The sequence below is a fragment of the Micromys minutus genome (genome assembly GCF_963924665.1).
Source record: "Micromys minutus genome assembly, chromosome: 6".
Classification (NCBI taxonomy): Eukaryota; Metazoa; Chordata; class Mammalia; order Rodentia; family Muridae; genus Micromys; species Micromys minutus.
In genome coordinates, this window is record NC_137975.1 from 24,262,500 (window position 1) to 24,278,511 (window position 16,012).

Here is a 16,012-nt window from a genome sequence, read left to right on the forward strand (position 1 = left end):
AGGCAGGCATAAAAATAATAAAATTAAAATAAAAAGCAACCTTTAAGTAATGTAAAGTAACAGCATTAAAATAAAACATTGTATTGAGTTGGAAGAAGGGCTTTGGGACCAGACAAACCTATATTATTAGCTATGGTGTGTTTAGACCAATAATTAATGTGAATCTCAATTTTCTCAAACAGGGCTAAAAATATCCAGGGTCATTGTAAGAATAAATGACATAAACTATGTGGATAAAATTTGGGTAAACCATAGATAAGAACAGAGAGTTCTAAGAAATAATCATGGTTTATGCTCAAATATGTGACTGTTGAAAATGTATTTGTGGTATTGTTTTCTCTGATGTGTTAAACATATACTATATTTTCCCCCTTTATTCATTCACCATTAGACATCCTCATCCGCCTTGTTTAAAAGTGCATTCATATGATCTGGATACTTACCTGTAGGGATCAGTAAGTAGTGTTCTGAAAAGGTACTAGATCAGTCTTGAGCGTGATATGGTGATACAGGCATAGGTGAACATGGCTTTAGGTGGTATGTTCTGGCTTTTAGTGGCTTGTCAGTTGGAAGTTGCCTTGAGATTTGGGGGTAAGAGTGTCCTCAGACCAGGCACCATACACTAGCCGGTATGAGGCCCCAACACATATATAGCATAGAACTGCCTGGTCTAGCATCAGTGAGAGAAGATATGCCTAACCCTCAAGAGATTTGAGACTCCAGGGAGTGAGGAGGCCTGGAGGGGGTTGGGGGAGGCATGGGGGCATCTTCTTGGAGACAGGGGCAGGAGAAATGAGATGAGGAACCATGGAGGGTAGAGCAGGAGGGAGTAATGACTGGGCTGTAAAACAATAAAAGTAAATTAAAAGAAGAAGAATGTCCTTGTGACCATGTCTCTCTCATCTCTTTGCTTCAGAATCCGAACTCTCTTCTCCATCAAAACATCTCCTTATAGGACTAAGGTTATGAGAAATGGAAACTGGGAGAGAAAACAAAACACTGAATCAAATTTATATTGAGTATGCTGTTTGTGTCAACAATATGTTTCTCAACTGTGGATAGATACCTGTTTGAAATATGTTTCAGAAGTCAGGTTTCAAGATCTTCTAGAAACCTTCAGTATGATAATATTGACCTTGAAAAGATTGCTAATAGATCTGGCAAAATGATGCACACATTCAAGGAAGCTGAGACATTTGAATTTGAGGCCATCTTAGTAAGACTCTGTTTTTTTAAAGAAAAACTGTAGAGAAAATTTAATACAGCAATATAGCTGCTTTGACAAAAGATCATATTCAAAGACCTTATATGTTTGTGTGATCTGTCTGGAACATAACCATATGTTTAAGCCCAGAAGACAGAGGCAAGCAGATCTCTAAGTTCAAGGCTAGGCTAGTATAGAGCAAATTTCAGATAAAGAAAAGCTTAGGTCCAGGTGTGGTGGGATATGCCTTTAATACCAGCACTCAGGAGACACAGGCATACAGATCTCTGAGTTCTAGTGGGTCAGTTAGGTTCACTCAACTGAGTTCAGTTAGGTCAGTTGGCACATGTGGGAGTGCAGTAGAATTGAGTTTATGAAGTTCAGACAGATTGCAGAGAGAATACACTAGACACAGGTGAAGACAGAAAGAGCCAGAGAATGAGAAGGAACCAGAAGATTAGAACAGATTGCCCCAGTTAGTTTGAGGCCAAGCAGAGCAATTTACTCAGAAGCTGAGAGAAACCAGTTTGAATCAGTCAGCTTGGAGAGGAGTTTGGGCCAGAACAGCCGAATTCAGAAAGAACTAGAAAGGGTGAGCTTAATCAGCAGTAAGCCTTTGAGACAACAATTACTTCTGACAAATAAAAGATACTTTTACAAAAAAAAAATTAAAGATAAGAAAGGAAGAAAGGAAGAAGGAGCATGGCTAGGTTTTCATTTATCCATCTTTCTCTATTCAGGAGTAACTTAGAGAGTATATAACTTAGATAGCATTTGCATTTACCTTAGATGTCTTAGGTAGGGTTTTACTGCTGTGAACAGAAACCGTGACCAAGGCACCTCTTGGTTTTTTATTTTTTTTATTCATTTTTATTTATTTGAGTACACTGTAGCTGTCTTCAGACACACCAGAAGAGGGCATCAGATCTTATTACAGATGGTTGTAAGCTACCATATGGTTGCTGGGAATTGAACTCAGGACCTCTAGAAGAGCAGCTAGTGCTCTTAACTGTTGAGTCATTTCTCCACCTCTTGTAAAGACAACATTTAATTGGGGCTGGCTTGCAGGTTCAGATGTTCAGTCCATTATCATCAAGGCAGGAGCATGACGGCACCTAGGGAGACATAGCACAGGAGGAGTTCAACATGTTGTCCTGAAGGCAAACAGGAGAGGACTGGCTTCCAAACAACTAGGACATGGGTGTTAAAGCCCATGCCCACAGTGACACACTTCCTTCAATAAGACCACACCTACTTGAATAAGGTCACACACCCTAATAGTACCTTTCTCTGGGCCAAGCATATTCAAACCAGCACATTAGCTAGAGAAATAAAAACAATGTATTGGCTACTTTCTTGTTGCTGTGGTAAAATACCATGACCAAAAGCAACTCCAGGAAGAAACAGTTTATTTTAGCTTGTGGTTCCAGAGGGATGGGGTTCATAATGGTAGGCAGGCATGGCAACAGGGAGTCAGAAGCTTTGGAATCACACCTCCATCCACACTGGGGAAGCAGAAAGGGATCAAGTGGGAGGTGGGATGAAAGTGCTAATCCCTCAAGGCTTGCCTCCATGAGGCGATTGCTCCAGCAAAAAAGCCCCACTCCTTAGCACAGTGAACAACAGTGCTTCCAACAACAGTGAAAGAAGTGTTCAAAGACATGAGCGTACAGGAAGCATTTCCCATTCAGACAGATGGATTCCACTGAACTGTCAAGTAACACCGTAAAGAAAGATATAACAGTTTATGCTCATTTATTTTAAAAATGTATATGAATGTGTGTCTATGTGAGTTTATATGTAGTCACATGTAAATGCCCTCAGAGGCCAAAGGGAGGTAGAATGCTTGGAACTGGATTTACAGGCAGTCGTCAGCCCCTTGATATAGGTACTGGGAACCACTTGGTGGGTGGGGTGCTCCTACCCACCAAGCATCTCCTCAGCACCAGTATATAACCAGTGAGACTGGGAAAGATAGTGTTAGTGTACTGATGCTGCTGATGGAAAATCAATCATGGCCAAGCTTTGTGCAGGGCTTTTTCTAAAAAATTAGGGTCATCAGTTATTCTAGTTGGAATAAAAGAAAAAAAAAAAAGCTTTTAGAAACCCCTGTTCTTCCACTTGGCAGTAAAATAAAAGTGATCCCTGTTTAAGGTTATACCAAATTCTCTTTAATTGATTGCCTTCCTTCCCCAGGCTCTGCAGTCTCACAGCCAGGGAAGCCACTGATGAAATATTCAGCATTGAGATGATACTTGATGTATAATTAAGTGGGATGCATTTAGAAGTTCAATGTTATAGATCTTTCATCCTCAGGCTAATAAATATTCATGTCGACAATTTCATAAGCAAAACCAAAATATTCTTGGAAATACTATCCTCTTTGAAAAGAGTATATAATCCTGAATGAGTATAGTTCTTGTAAACATTGAGCATGCCAGGAAAGGGCTGACTGCCTTGCACATTATGACATCTAACTTTAACAAGGCTAAGGATTCAGTACTACTGCAGAAAAGAATTTAAATGGCAAGCAGGAGTCTTGGACTGTTGTAAGACCCCGAGCAGGTCTTAGTTAAGGAGCGAGACCCACAGAACACAATTAGATGGCAGACCGATGCAATAGGCAAGAGGTTTAATTGATAAATAATTGGTAAGTCCAGTATATGAGGTTGTTCTATAAGCAGGACAGAGATGAAGGATTCCGAGGTTTCAAAGTACACAATTTTTATATAGTTCTGAGGGCAGATTTCAGCAACAGCATTGGGTGGTGACGTTGCATTGGTGGGTTACAGTGACTCTTGGGTTCATTGGACATGGGGGTTGAGGCTGATGATGATGTATATTGAGTCTTTTCCATGAGACCTTGTGGCTGTCAGCCAGCAAATTCTGTGGGTTTTCTTCCTTGTTTTGTTTCTCAGAATTGGGTGATTAGAACATGAGCTAATTATGACATGTGTCAGGACCCTATCTAGGGCTTTCTAGAGGGCCAGGTGGCTATCAGTCAGTATATTCTGTGGTTTTTCTGAGAATTACTCTGGTCTATTGTTTTTATTTGTCAGGCACAGGTGGGATCTCACAGCCTTGGGATGACTGGAAAGTCTCTGAGCCTGACTTCAGCCATTTCTGTTTCTTTAGGGTCCCACAGGACAATTTGCCAATAAATTTGATCAGAAAAATATTGTTGGGGTTGGAGAGATGGCTCAGCAGTTAAGAGCACCGACTGCTCTTCCAGAGGTCCTGACTTCAAATCCCAGCAACCACATGGTGGCTCACAGCCATCTGTAATGGGATCCGATGCTTTCGTATGTGTCTGAAGACAGCCTCAGACATAACTCTAAGAAGCAGCATCATACTAGGGAAACTTCTTAGAAGCCATGGGGAGAAGGAAAGTGAAGAGTGGTACTTCTGAGATAAGTAGAATTTAGTTTCACTGAGTATATGTTTCTTTACAGCTTGATTGTTCAGGGATGCTTGCTCTTGAGGATCCCTTTTCTCATCAGAATGAAGGACAAACGGAGGATGCCCTTACCTGCCAGCTGCCCAGAGGAGAAACCTGGCTGGTTTAACAGAAAGCTGCAGCAAGTGCTTCTCAGCCCAGCGAGCGTAACCAAAACTGCACCTTCTTTCTGTCTCTGGAAAACCCACCCAATTGCCCAGAAAATGTAACTTGGGGCAGGAACCTAAAGAGCCACCTACAGATGAAAGCATGTGTTAAAGCTCAACTTATATAAGCTATGGAAGATTGCTCTTTGTGGCCGGATTCCCATAAGCGTTAGCCAGGATCAGGATGTGTGCTTTTATTTACAGGATTTTAATTTTTTTAAGATTTGTTTATTTTAGTTATATGAGTATACTGTTGCTATCTTCAGACACACCAGAAAAGGACATCTGATCCAAGTATAGATGATTGTGAGCCACCATGTGGTTGTTGGGAATTGAACTCAGGACCTCTGGAAGAGCAGTCAGTGCTCTTAACCACTGAGCCATCTCTCCAGCCCTGGACTTTTATTTTTAAACAGTAAAGTATACTATGGCTCACTTCATCCTCCCCAAACCCTGTGAAGTTGAATACTGTTCAAGCAACCCCCCTTCTGTTTTTCAAAATATTTATTTATTAGTTATATGTATATGAGTACACTGTGGCTGTTTTCAGACACACCAGAGGAGGGCATCGGATCCCATCATAGATGGTTGTGAGCCACCATGTGGTTGCTGGGAATTGAACTCATGACCTCTGAAAGCAAAGTCAGTGCTCTTAACCACAGAACCATCTCCCCAGTCCCTCCCTTCCATTTTTAAAAGGAGGCTAGGAGGTACTTTGATCGACACTCTCAGAGGTCTCAGTCATGGTTTTATGTACATGAAGCAAATGCTCTTGGAACTGAGCTACCTCTCCAGCCAGGTCCCATTGCCTCCAGTTTTCCTTAGTAAACACTCCATGTTTCTGGGTTCTCCAACTCCCTTGGGTATCCACTGCAACGTAGGCCTCACTCTCACAGCATTACAGGCCACCTACTATGGGGCTGCCTGCAGGGATCCTGACCTTTTCACTATTCCCAGCTTCTCAAGCCTTCCTTTGAAAAGAAAGGAAGTCATTATTGGATCTTAGAAGCCTCCATGACCTTATAATTATATTATGCCTGCACAACCAGCATCATGTGAATGATGCTTCAGCCTGTTACTGAATCTAACTGTAGCTGAGCTCCTTAGCCCATAGCTGCATTTGCCCTTGAGAGCCTGGTCAGCTGAGCATCATGGAAAGAATCTGGAGAAACAGCATATTAGGTGGGTTTGTTGGTGCTGGGCACTCTGAAGGCATTATCGTCCATACAAAGTTGTTTAAATGCCTTGGCTTTTTTTCGGCCCGTCAACCTGAAATGGGTAGGGCCAGTTCCTGAGAAATCTTCATGGCATCTTTCTCGATGCAAAGTTTGTGGCTTTTCTTCCCATGACATTATTTTTCTTTCTTTTAGAAGGCATGCCTTCCTTAACTTTATGTAACCGTAAGTTTTCCTGCCTTTCCCCCCCCCCCCAGTGGATCACATGTGTCCTACATCTTTGAAGCTGCCAGGTGGCTGTGGATGACCTTAAACTTCTGACATCCCTGTCTCCACCTCCTGTGTTCTAGGATTACAGGCATGCACCACCACGCCAGTTTTTAGAGCAGTATCAAGGATGGAACTTGAGTTTCATGCACGCTATACAAGCATCTCTTCGACTAAACTACACCCCCAAACTGCTGTCCTGCTTATTGCTCCGATTCTTACTGTAAATCATCAAAAAGGAACCATCAGTAATAATGTGCATGTCAAATGCTCCACTGCCTTGTCATTTTCTCTGCCAGGCTAATTAACCAATCACCTTTTAGAATGTAACTTTTAATGGAATCTAGTCCTTAGCTCTACATGGTACCTCATAAGCAAGTCTCTGTTGCTCAAATTCCTATCAGTCTTCTGATTTTATGAGGTCTGACCTGAATCATCTAAAGCTTAGTGTCACAGTTACTGTTGTACTGCTGTGAGGGGACACCCTGAGCAAGGCAACTTATGAAAGGAAGCATTTACTTAGCAGCTTGCTTACAATTCCAGAGGGTTAGTCTGTGACCATCATGGTGGAAAACATGGTGGCAGGGAGGCAGGCATGGTGGAATAGCAACTAAAAGCTGACATACTGATCTGCAGGTAGCAGCAAGCAAGTAGACAGGGAGAGTTGAAGAGAGTGAGGGAGGGAGAAGAAGGGGAAGGAGGGAGGGAGAGAGAGAGAAAGAGAGAGAGACTCATTCCTAGTTGGACTCTTGAAACCTTAAGACCCACCCTAGTGACACACCTCCTCCAACAAAACCACACCCTCTAATCCTTCCTAAACAGTCCGTCAAGTCAACTGGAATCCAAATACTCAAATGTATGAGCCTATGGGAGTCACTCTCATTCAAGTCACCACACTGAGCTTAGGCATTCCAGGCTTTCTTTAGCCCACGTCTCCAAACTTTTGCAAGTCTTGCCCACAAATCCCTTCCACAGTGTTCAAATCTAGTCACAGCAATGATCCTACTTCTCTGGTACTAATTTTCTGTTGGTATTTTCAGCTGTGCTCAACATAGTCAAGGCAAGACTTATTTCTGAAATCCGTAAGAGTTTCAACAGTTTCAGTTGACATCCCTAGCTCTGAAGGCTCTGGCTGCTTCGTGAGAATGGGCAGGAGCTTGAGGTAGAGGTTACTCATGGTAGATAGAGGAAATCCTTTTATTCTCTTTCTTTTTTATGTTTACTGTGTGTGTGTGTGTGTGTATGAGTGTTTGTATGTGTACCATATGTGTTCCAGGTGCCCATGGAGGTCAGAAGGTGTCCAGTCTCCTGGAACTGGAGTTATAAGAAATTGTCAGCTTCTATGTGGGTGCTAGGAATCAAACCCAGGTCTTCTACATGAGCAGCCAGTGCCCTTAACCACTAGGCTTAGATTTCCCCTTTCGATGGAAGTTATCACAAAACTAGCATTCGTTCCTAGGTTTATCATCACCGTCATCTGAGTTACTGTGGTGGTTGGTTTGAAGTCTGTTTGCCATAGATTAGAGTCACCTAAGTAGGGAATGTCACCCGAGGAATTGTCCTGATTGTCTTAGAAGATGTGGGATGATCCTCCATACTGTGGGTGGCATCTTCAGGTGGCAGCCCAGATAAATAGGCCACAGCAGAAGGCTGGTCTGTCTGTTGCTTCCTCTACCTTCTCTTTGGACACTGAGCTGGATGACTTGGCAGCAGCTGCTGCTGATTCCTCCAGTGATATCAGAACCAGCATTTCCAGGCATCCAGGCACCTCTGGGCTTTTGGTGTCAGATTGGTGTCAGATTGGGACTGCTGAGTCACTCACCCTCCCAGACAGAGTGACTACTTCTGGGTTTTTAGCCTTCAGGTGTGAGACAGCTTTTGCCACTATTCCAGTGTGAGCTGATTCAATAAATTATAAGTACACACACACACACACACACACACCAGTTTTGTTTCTCTAAAAGACAGTTACCTTTATTGAGTGCCTCCTACATGTAAGGCTCTGAGCTAGGCAATAAATGAGAACCCATGTGTGGAGGTCTGACTAGGAAAGGCCCCCATAAACTCAAATATTTGAATGCTTGGTCATTAGGGGGTGGCACTACTTGATGAGGATTAGGAGGTGTGACCTTGCTGGAGGAAATGTATGACTGGGGGTGGACTTTGGGGTTAAAATTACTCAAGCTAGGCCCAGTGTCTCTCTCTTCCTGCTGCCTCTCAGTTCAGAAGTAGAAATCTCAGCTACCTCTCCAGTACCATGTCTGCCTCTTTCTGTCATGCTTCCTACCATGACAAAAATGGACTGAACCTCTGAACTTATAGGCCAGCCCCAACTAATTGTTTTCCTTTATAAAGGTTGCCATGGTCATGGTGTCTGTACACAGCAAAAGAACGTTGACTAAAGCGCCAGTCGATAAAAATGGCTATCCTTCCTGGGAGTGGTGGCACATGCCTTTAGTCCCAGCACTCTGGAGGCAGAAAGCAGCTGTATCTCTGTGAGTTCCAGCCAGCCAGGTAATCTAGCTCCTGTCAGCCAGAATTACCTAGTGAGACCCTGTCTCTGGAGGAAAAGAGCAACTGTGTTTGTTTGTTTGTTTGTTTGTTTTTCTGAAGATAGGGTTTCTCCGAATAACCCTGGCTGTCCTAGTATTTTCTCTGTGGACCAGGTTGGCCTTAAATTCACAGAGATCTGCCTGTCCCTGCCTCCCAAGTGCTGGGATTTATGATGTGCCCCACCACTATGTGGCTGAAACTATTCCTTTAAACACATACTTGGATCTACTTTGAGAGTCTTGTTGCCCTTTTAAATACAATTATTTTATAAATAAAGTGTTATCGTTCCCATTTTACATATAAGAACTAGGACTAAAAAGTTAGTGGCATCTTGGGGGGAATATAACTTGGAGAATATAAGTGGAGAGCTAGGATTTTAATGCAAATGTCTGTCAGACTCATTTCCTTAACCCTGAGTCCTGTAAAGTACCTTTGTATCCTGGTTGCCCAAGCAACCATAAGGCAGTGACATTGGCACCACCTGGCAGGTCGTTATAATGCAAAATCTAAAGCATCTCATAGGCTATGACCCTAGTTAGCTTCAACTGTCAACTTGACATAGCCTAGGGTCATTTGAGAAAGTCTCAACTTGGGGATTGCCCAGATCAGGCAGTCCGTGGCTCTTCTCTGAGCGACTGTCTGGACGAATGACTGACATAGGAGGAACCAGCCCAGTATGGGCGGCCCCATTCATAGGTAGTTAAGCCTAGGCTATATAAGAAAGTTAGCTGAGCAAGTCAAGAGAGCAGATCAGCAAGCAGTGCTCCTCCATCGCTTCTGTTCCAAGTTTCTGCCAAGTTCCTGCTCTGATATTTTCCTCAGTGCTGGAGTGTGACCTTTCTTCTTCTAAGTTGATCTTGGTCATGGGGATTATTATCACAGCCATGGAAAGCATTCTAGAATGCTCACTGAGTTAGAAATCTCCACATGGAGGCTGGTGAGGTGATTCGATGAGTAAAAGCATTGTCATCAAGCCTGAAGACCTGAGTTCAATCCCTGAGCCCCACCAGGTAGAAGAAAAGAACTGTTTTCTGCTCTCTGATCTACACATACACATTCAGCTATAAATCCAGTTCCAGGAGATCTGATGTTTTTTTCCTGGCCTTCCGAGGCACTAAAAATGCGTATTGTTCACAGTCATACTTGCAGGCAAAACACTTCACATAAAAAAATCCTTTTAATTAAACATATTATCTAAGCAAAAACTTATACTAGAAAAGTAAAGTTAGGAAGACATATTTCTAAGTCTGTTGTGGTAGTACATGTCCAAAATCTAAGCACTTGATAGAAAGAAGCAGGAAGATCAGGAGTTCAAGGACAGCCTGGAATACAGAGTAAGACTGTGCCTCAAAACAACAAAAAGCCAGGAGCAGAGTTGCACACCATTAATTTATTCAAGAGGCAGAGACAGGAGGATCAGGAGTTCAATGCCATTCTTGGTTACATGTTGAGTTTGAGACCAGCCTGAGCTACATGAGACGATAAAAGATATATTAGCCAGGCATGATGGTAGACACCTGTAAATTCACCTCTGGGGAGATGGAACCAGGTCAATTGCAAGTTCAAGAATACCTTTGACCATGTAGTGAAACTTTGTCTCAAAAAAACAAATTGTCGGGGCTGGAGAGATGGCTCAGGGGTTGAGAGCACTGACTGCTCTTCCAGAGGTCCTGAGTTCAATTCCCTGCAACTACATGGTGGCTCACAACCATCTGTAATGGGATCTGATGTCCTCTTCTGGTGTGTCCAAAGACAGCTACAGTGTATTCATATAAAATAAAATAAATAATTCTTAAAAAAAAAAAAAAAACAAATTGTCAGGCTTGGTGGCACAGGCCTATACTTTCAGCTACTCAGAATGTTGATATAGAAGTTCAAAACAAAAGGTAAAGAGGTCTAGGGATGTAGCCCAGTGGTAGAGTGCTTCTTTTGCATGTGTGAGGCAGCAGGCTCAAATTCTAGTACCACAAATAAACAAAATCCCAAATCTATATGTACAACCTACTGGTTCTTTCTAGGTTGTAAGAGTCTTAATGGTTTTGTTTGTTTGTTTGTTTTACCTCTTCCTGATTTCCCGAATATCCAGAAACGTCAACAGCAATCACTCCCTTTAAAATGAATATCCAATGGCTGCCTAGAGAGCAAGCGTTGTTCTAGGTGCTTCAGGTATAGCAGTGAACAAGCCAAACAACCCTCCCCACACTTCTGTTCTGCTGTGTTGTGGGTCTTTCCTCACGAGCTGGTGTCAGACCCTTAACGAAAGCATCTCTACATTCCTATTTGCTGAGTTAAAACCTGGAGCCAAAGACCTGGCTGCTGGGTAGAGAGGGAGGACATGCAGCTCCTGTTTACTCACGTATGCCTCTTGCAGAGATGGAGAACTCCTTAAATCCTCTCTGGAGGATAACTCCTTTGGTCTTCTTTGGGCTGAAAACTTTAAGAAGATCCAAGGCTTCAATGGCTCTTATACAACTTTCAAAATCCTTTAAATAAAATGTTCATTCATGTATTTGTGTGCCTCTGTGAATGTATGTGCATGCTCACATGAGTGCCACAGTAAGGGTGTAGAAAACATAAGACAACTTATGGGAGTCTCTGTTCTCCTATTGTGTAGGTTCCAGGGATCGAACTTAAGCTTTCAGCCTTGCAGGCAGGTGTCTTTACCTGTCTGCTTCCTCATTGGTGCTTTAAAACCCGGGTCCTCTGAAAGAGCAGGCAGTGCTCTTAACCACCAAGTCATTCAGACCCTTGTTTAATTTCTGTTTCTGGCTTCTGAACAGCTGACACATCTAGAATTGGCATGAAAGTACCGATCTCTACCAACTTTTGACACTCGGTGGGCAGAGTGGTACTGACTGAATGCCGGGCCAGCCTGGAATATCTTGGAAACAACCTTGAGAGCTTGTTTAAAGAAATTGAAAAAAAAAATCTATTTTCATTTTAATGGCATTCTAGGAGGAAATCCAAGTAGACCTGAGTTCACGTTTACGGATCATTTAACTCATCTGTTCCATATATTAACTCAGATTCTTTCTTCTCATTCAATGTATACATATACATACATACATACATATATACATACATACATACATACATACATACATACATATAAAGGAAATATCTATCTATATCTATTTATATCTACATATAAAGATAATTTATTTAAATAATGTATCGGCTGCATTCCAACACCAAGGGGCATCTATGAATGGAAAGATCAAGCATCTAGTATTTGTACACACACACACACACACACACACACACACACACAGACTTAGGCACATTCGCACACATGCATGCAGCTTCCAGGAAGCTGGGTGCCTCAACTGGTCTTCTGTAAAATCTGGCATCCCAAAGAAGTAGGCTCCAGCGGATGTGCTGGCAAAGGGAGTGCAAGCAGACAAAGGTGACCTGGACTAAAGGCCTGTGTCATATGGCCTCAAGGTCTGGATCAAAAGCCTGCGCCTTCCAGCTTTAAGATCAGGATCACAGACATGCCCTCCATTTCTGGATTGTAGTTCATTTCAGATACAGTCAAGTTGACAGCTGAGAGTAGCCACCACGGTTGTTATATTTAAGAAGGGTTTGAAGTGCAGGCTCACTTGAGTGGGTGAACTTTTGAAAAGTGCAACAAGCTACAAGTTAAAATCACATTGAACTAATCCTAAATTGACATCATTTAGTTAAGAGCCCAAGTTACTCAAAATACAATCAGTGTGTGTGTGTGTGTGTGTGTGTGTGTGTGTGTGTGTGTGTGTAAAAGGTGAAGAGGTGACTGGTGTCAAGTTCTGTCCTGTTTGTGACTTGTGTGTCTTGGGGGTCCGTGGCAGTCTTGAGTCGATGGGAATTTGACCCACCGGTAGAAGCCTAGTTAAGACAATCAGCTTTAGAAGGCTACTGACTTCAACTTCACCTTACCCCTGCCGGCTCTACAAGAAACCAATTGCCCTTTCTTTTAGGTCTCACCCACCCTTTCACACACCCACCCCCTTTCCACATCCAGAGCGGGAGGGGGGTGGGGAGGGAGAAAAAAATAGACTGTAGCACAAAACAGGAGAGTTTTCACTATTCTCAGGGTATTTTCAACCAAGTCTCTATTATCTGTTGTGTCCATTTGGGGTAACCACAGAGATATTCTGGCCTCTTGTTTTCTCCTTCAACTATTAAAATCTTTCTCCTAGATTTGAAGTACCCCATTTCTGCCGGCATTAAGACTCCGCGGGCTCTGCCTTCCCTTAGGAATTCGTGTACAGAACAAGATACATCTTAAACGAGGCGAGTGTAAGCACAGGGATCAATCAGTCTGTCCACCCGCTGGTGCCCTTCCCCGTGGGCAGTGTGGCATTCCACATAGCCCAGACTACAAGTCCCAGGAGCCCGTGCAGCGACGGTGCCTCGGTGAGCTCTTCCCTCGCTCCACAGGGGAGCGGAGAAAGGTTCTGGCCGGAGCCGGGCGCTCTGGCTGTTCGGCCGAGGCAGTGACGAGGCTGGAGGCCGCACGGAGCGCCCGCAGGGGCGTCAGGAGGTGGATTCCGCCTTCTCTGAGCGCTAGGGGGCGGAGGAGGGGGCCGGGCCAGCGGCGCAGCCAGCCGCGAAGACTGCGGGCTGAGCGATGGAGGCCGACGGGCAGCCGTGGGCCGGCGAGTCCTTGTCAGGCCCGGGCCCGGGGGGCGGCGGAATGATCCGTGAGCTATGCCGGGGCTTCGGCCGCTACCGCCGCTACCTGGGACGGCTGCGGCAGAACCTGCTCGAGACCCAGAAGTTCTTCCGCGACATCAAGTGCTCCCACAGTCACAGTTGTCCCTCCTCCCCCGCGGGCGGCGGCGCGGCCGAGCTTGGCCCTGCCGGCGACGTCGCCGAAGCCCTGCTGCCAGCGGGTAAGGACAGGCCCGAAGGAGAGAGGAAAACTGGAGGGTGGCATCTCCGTCAGCAAAACAACCACAGGAGGCGGCGGCCAGTGGGAGAGGCCCGCGAGGTGGCGCGGGGCCTGGGCCTCGGGGATCTGAGATGAAGTGGGAGGATACCCTCGGGGAGAGGTGGCAAGGGCTGGAGGCCGGGAGGCAGAATCCGAAATGGCTAGGCGGAGAGTGGGAAAGTTGCTTTGAATTGGGGTGCTTAGTTTGGGGACTGAGCCCTCCCAGTTAGGCATTAGGCTCGAGTCCCTGGGCGCCTTCGGACTGCAGTGTTGTGTGTGTGTGTGTGTGTGTGTGTGTGTGTGTGTGTGTGTGTGTGTGAGCTCACAGGGTTTGAGTGTGTAAAGTGCTTGTAGTCCAGTCAAGAGGCAGCCCTGCAAAGATGTCCTCTAAGTAGGATTTGGAGTTGCCAAAGAAAAAGGTATCTAATGGGTGTCAGAAATTAACTGGTCAGACATGTTACTATACTTATGGTGAAGGAGTTAAGGAATGCTTTGTTGTTGTTGTGGAGTGGAGCGGCCCTGAGCCCATGAAGAACTTGCCCTTCTAAAAATGACCACTCCCCACACCCCCATGTGTCAAAGGCCCCAGATCCCTTTAAATACTGCAAGATCCTTGATCCTCTTTAATTACTTTTAAACTGCAGTTGGTGGGGAACTAAAGGGTTTAACTTTTACTGCTGTCTCCTTAGGAAGTTGATGGGAGAAGCCACTGTCATTCCATGTGGATAGGTATATGGGGACAACCGAACAGCAGATATGTCCTTGGTTTTTAATTAGTGATTCTCAAGCTGCAGTGTAGATTAAAATAACCTCAGAAGTGTATTAAAAATGCCATGTTCCAGGCTCTGTCTCATGGAATCCGGTTGTGTAACATCTAATTTAGCAGTCAGAAATGCTGGAATCTGATATAGGTGTTTTATTACCACTTAAGGTGAACTTTTGAGTTGGACCCTATACTCTTTGGTGCATGTTTAATATTTTAACTTTGTCTGAGACTACAGAAGGGCAGGTTTAAAGACATGCTGGTAAGTCCTGGCAATGATCCTATTCTGGGCATTGTTTTGGCACTCGAGCACTGGAGAACACACACACACACACAAAGTATAGGTTTTTTTTTTTTTAAGATTCTTATTTTTATTTGTTTTTAATTTTATTTTTGGAGACAGGGTTTCTCTGTGTAGCCTTGGCTCTCCTGGAACTAGTTCTGTAGACCAGGCTGGCCTCAGAGATCTGCTTGCCTCTGCCTCCCGAGTGCAGGGATTACAGGTGTTTGCCACCACCACCAGGCAAAAGATCTTATTTTACTTCAGGAGATAAAAAGCACTAGGGTGATAACTACTTTTCTGAAGTTGTGCTTTTGACACTTCCAGAAACGTGCTGTCTAGAGGTGAGCCTGAGGAACTGACCTGTGAGGCCATCAGAGAGCAGTTAGTGAGTCAGCTCGTGCTTTTAGGTGGACCCAGAGGGTATGCCCAACAGTGTTTGGCAGTGACTTCTTCCATCAGAAGAAGATTCGCTTTAAAAGCCCTCTGTTTATGCCCTTACTTTAAAATGAGTATTTCAGAGTTACTATTTAAAAAAAACAACTCAGAATATATTTAATTTAGAGTGATAGAGATTTTCAAAATTTGAAGCATCTTAGTTGGCTTTTGTTTTCTTTCAAGGCAAACCTAAGACATACAAAAACACCTTTGTATTTTGCTTAATTGGCTTTTCTGGTTGACTGCATCGTGATCTAATTTTTGCATGTTTAAACTTTCTTCACCCTGTGGAATGTGCCCATCTCTATAAAATCCCAGAGGACACAGATGAGAGGCTAGGGAACAATTTGATTTTGTTTCATACTAGCCTTTCCAGTCACCGTGGAGGGTTTTACATTTGGGGGTGAGGCTGTACCAGAGTTTTAAAGTATCTCTTTCTGTGTCTAATTGAAGGATGCTGTTGTCCTGGTTATTTCAGTAAAGGTGTTAGAAAGTAGAACCAGTCCTTCCTTAAAGGACAATTAGATCTTTGTCCTGGCTGGAGCTTTTTGGTAAAGTCAAAGTCACTTGGAGGTTGTCTCAACTTTCTTCTGTGAGTGTTGGTTTCTGATTAATAGGGACTCAGAACATGACAGAAAGAGGCACTCAGTTCTTAACCTAACAAGCCCTCCTCTGCTTGATGCCTTGTAGTATTTGGGCAATTAACGACCAGAGACTATAATTTGAAGTCGCAAAAAGATGGCAACCTTAGAAAGCAATTTATTATATTTCTTTGTATACCATTTGTCATAATATATAATGCCATTTTTTAAAA

General features: G+C 43.8%; 1 protein-coding gene across 1 annotated transcript in view; it reads left to right on the forward strand.

Moving 5' to 3' along the window:
• The first annotated feature begins 13,306 nt into the window (after nt 1-13,306).
• The window catches only part of DSTYK (dual serine/threonine and tyrosine protein kinase), a 46,852-nt gene continuing 44,146 nt past the window's right edge, over nt 13,307-16,012 (forward strand). The window contains exon 1 of the mRNA XM_080917906.1: nt 13,307-13,679. Coding sequence (XP_080774032.1) covers nt 13,415-13,679 — 265 coding nt within the window. The 5' untranslated portion in view covers nt 13,307-13,414. The remainder of the gene's footprint in view (nt 13,680-16,012) is intronic.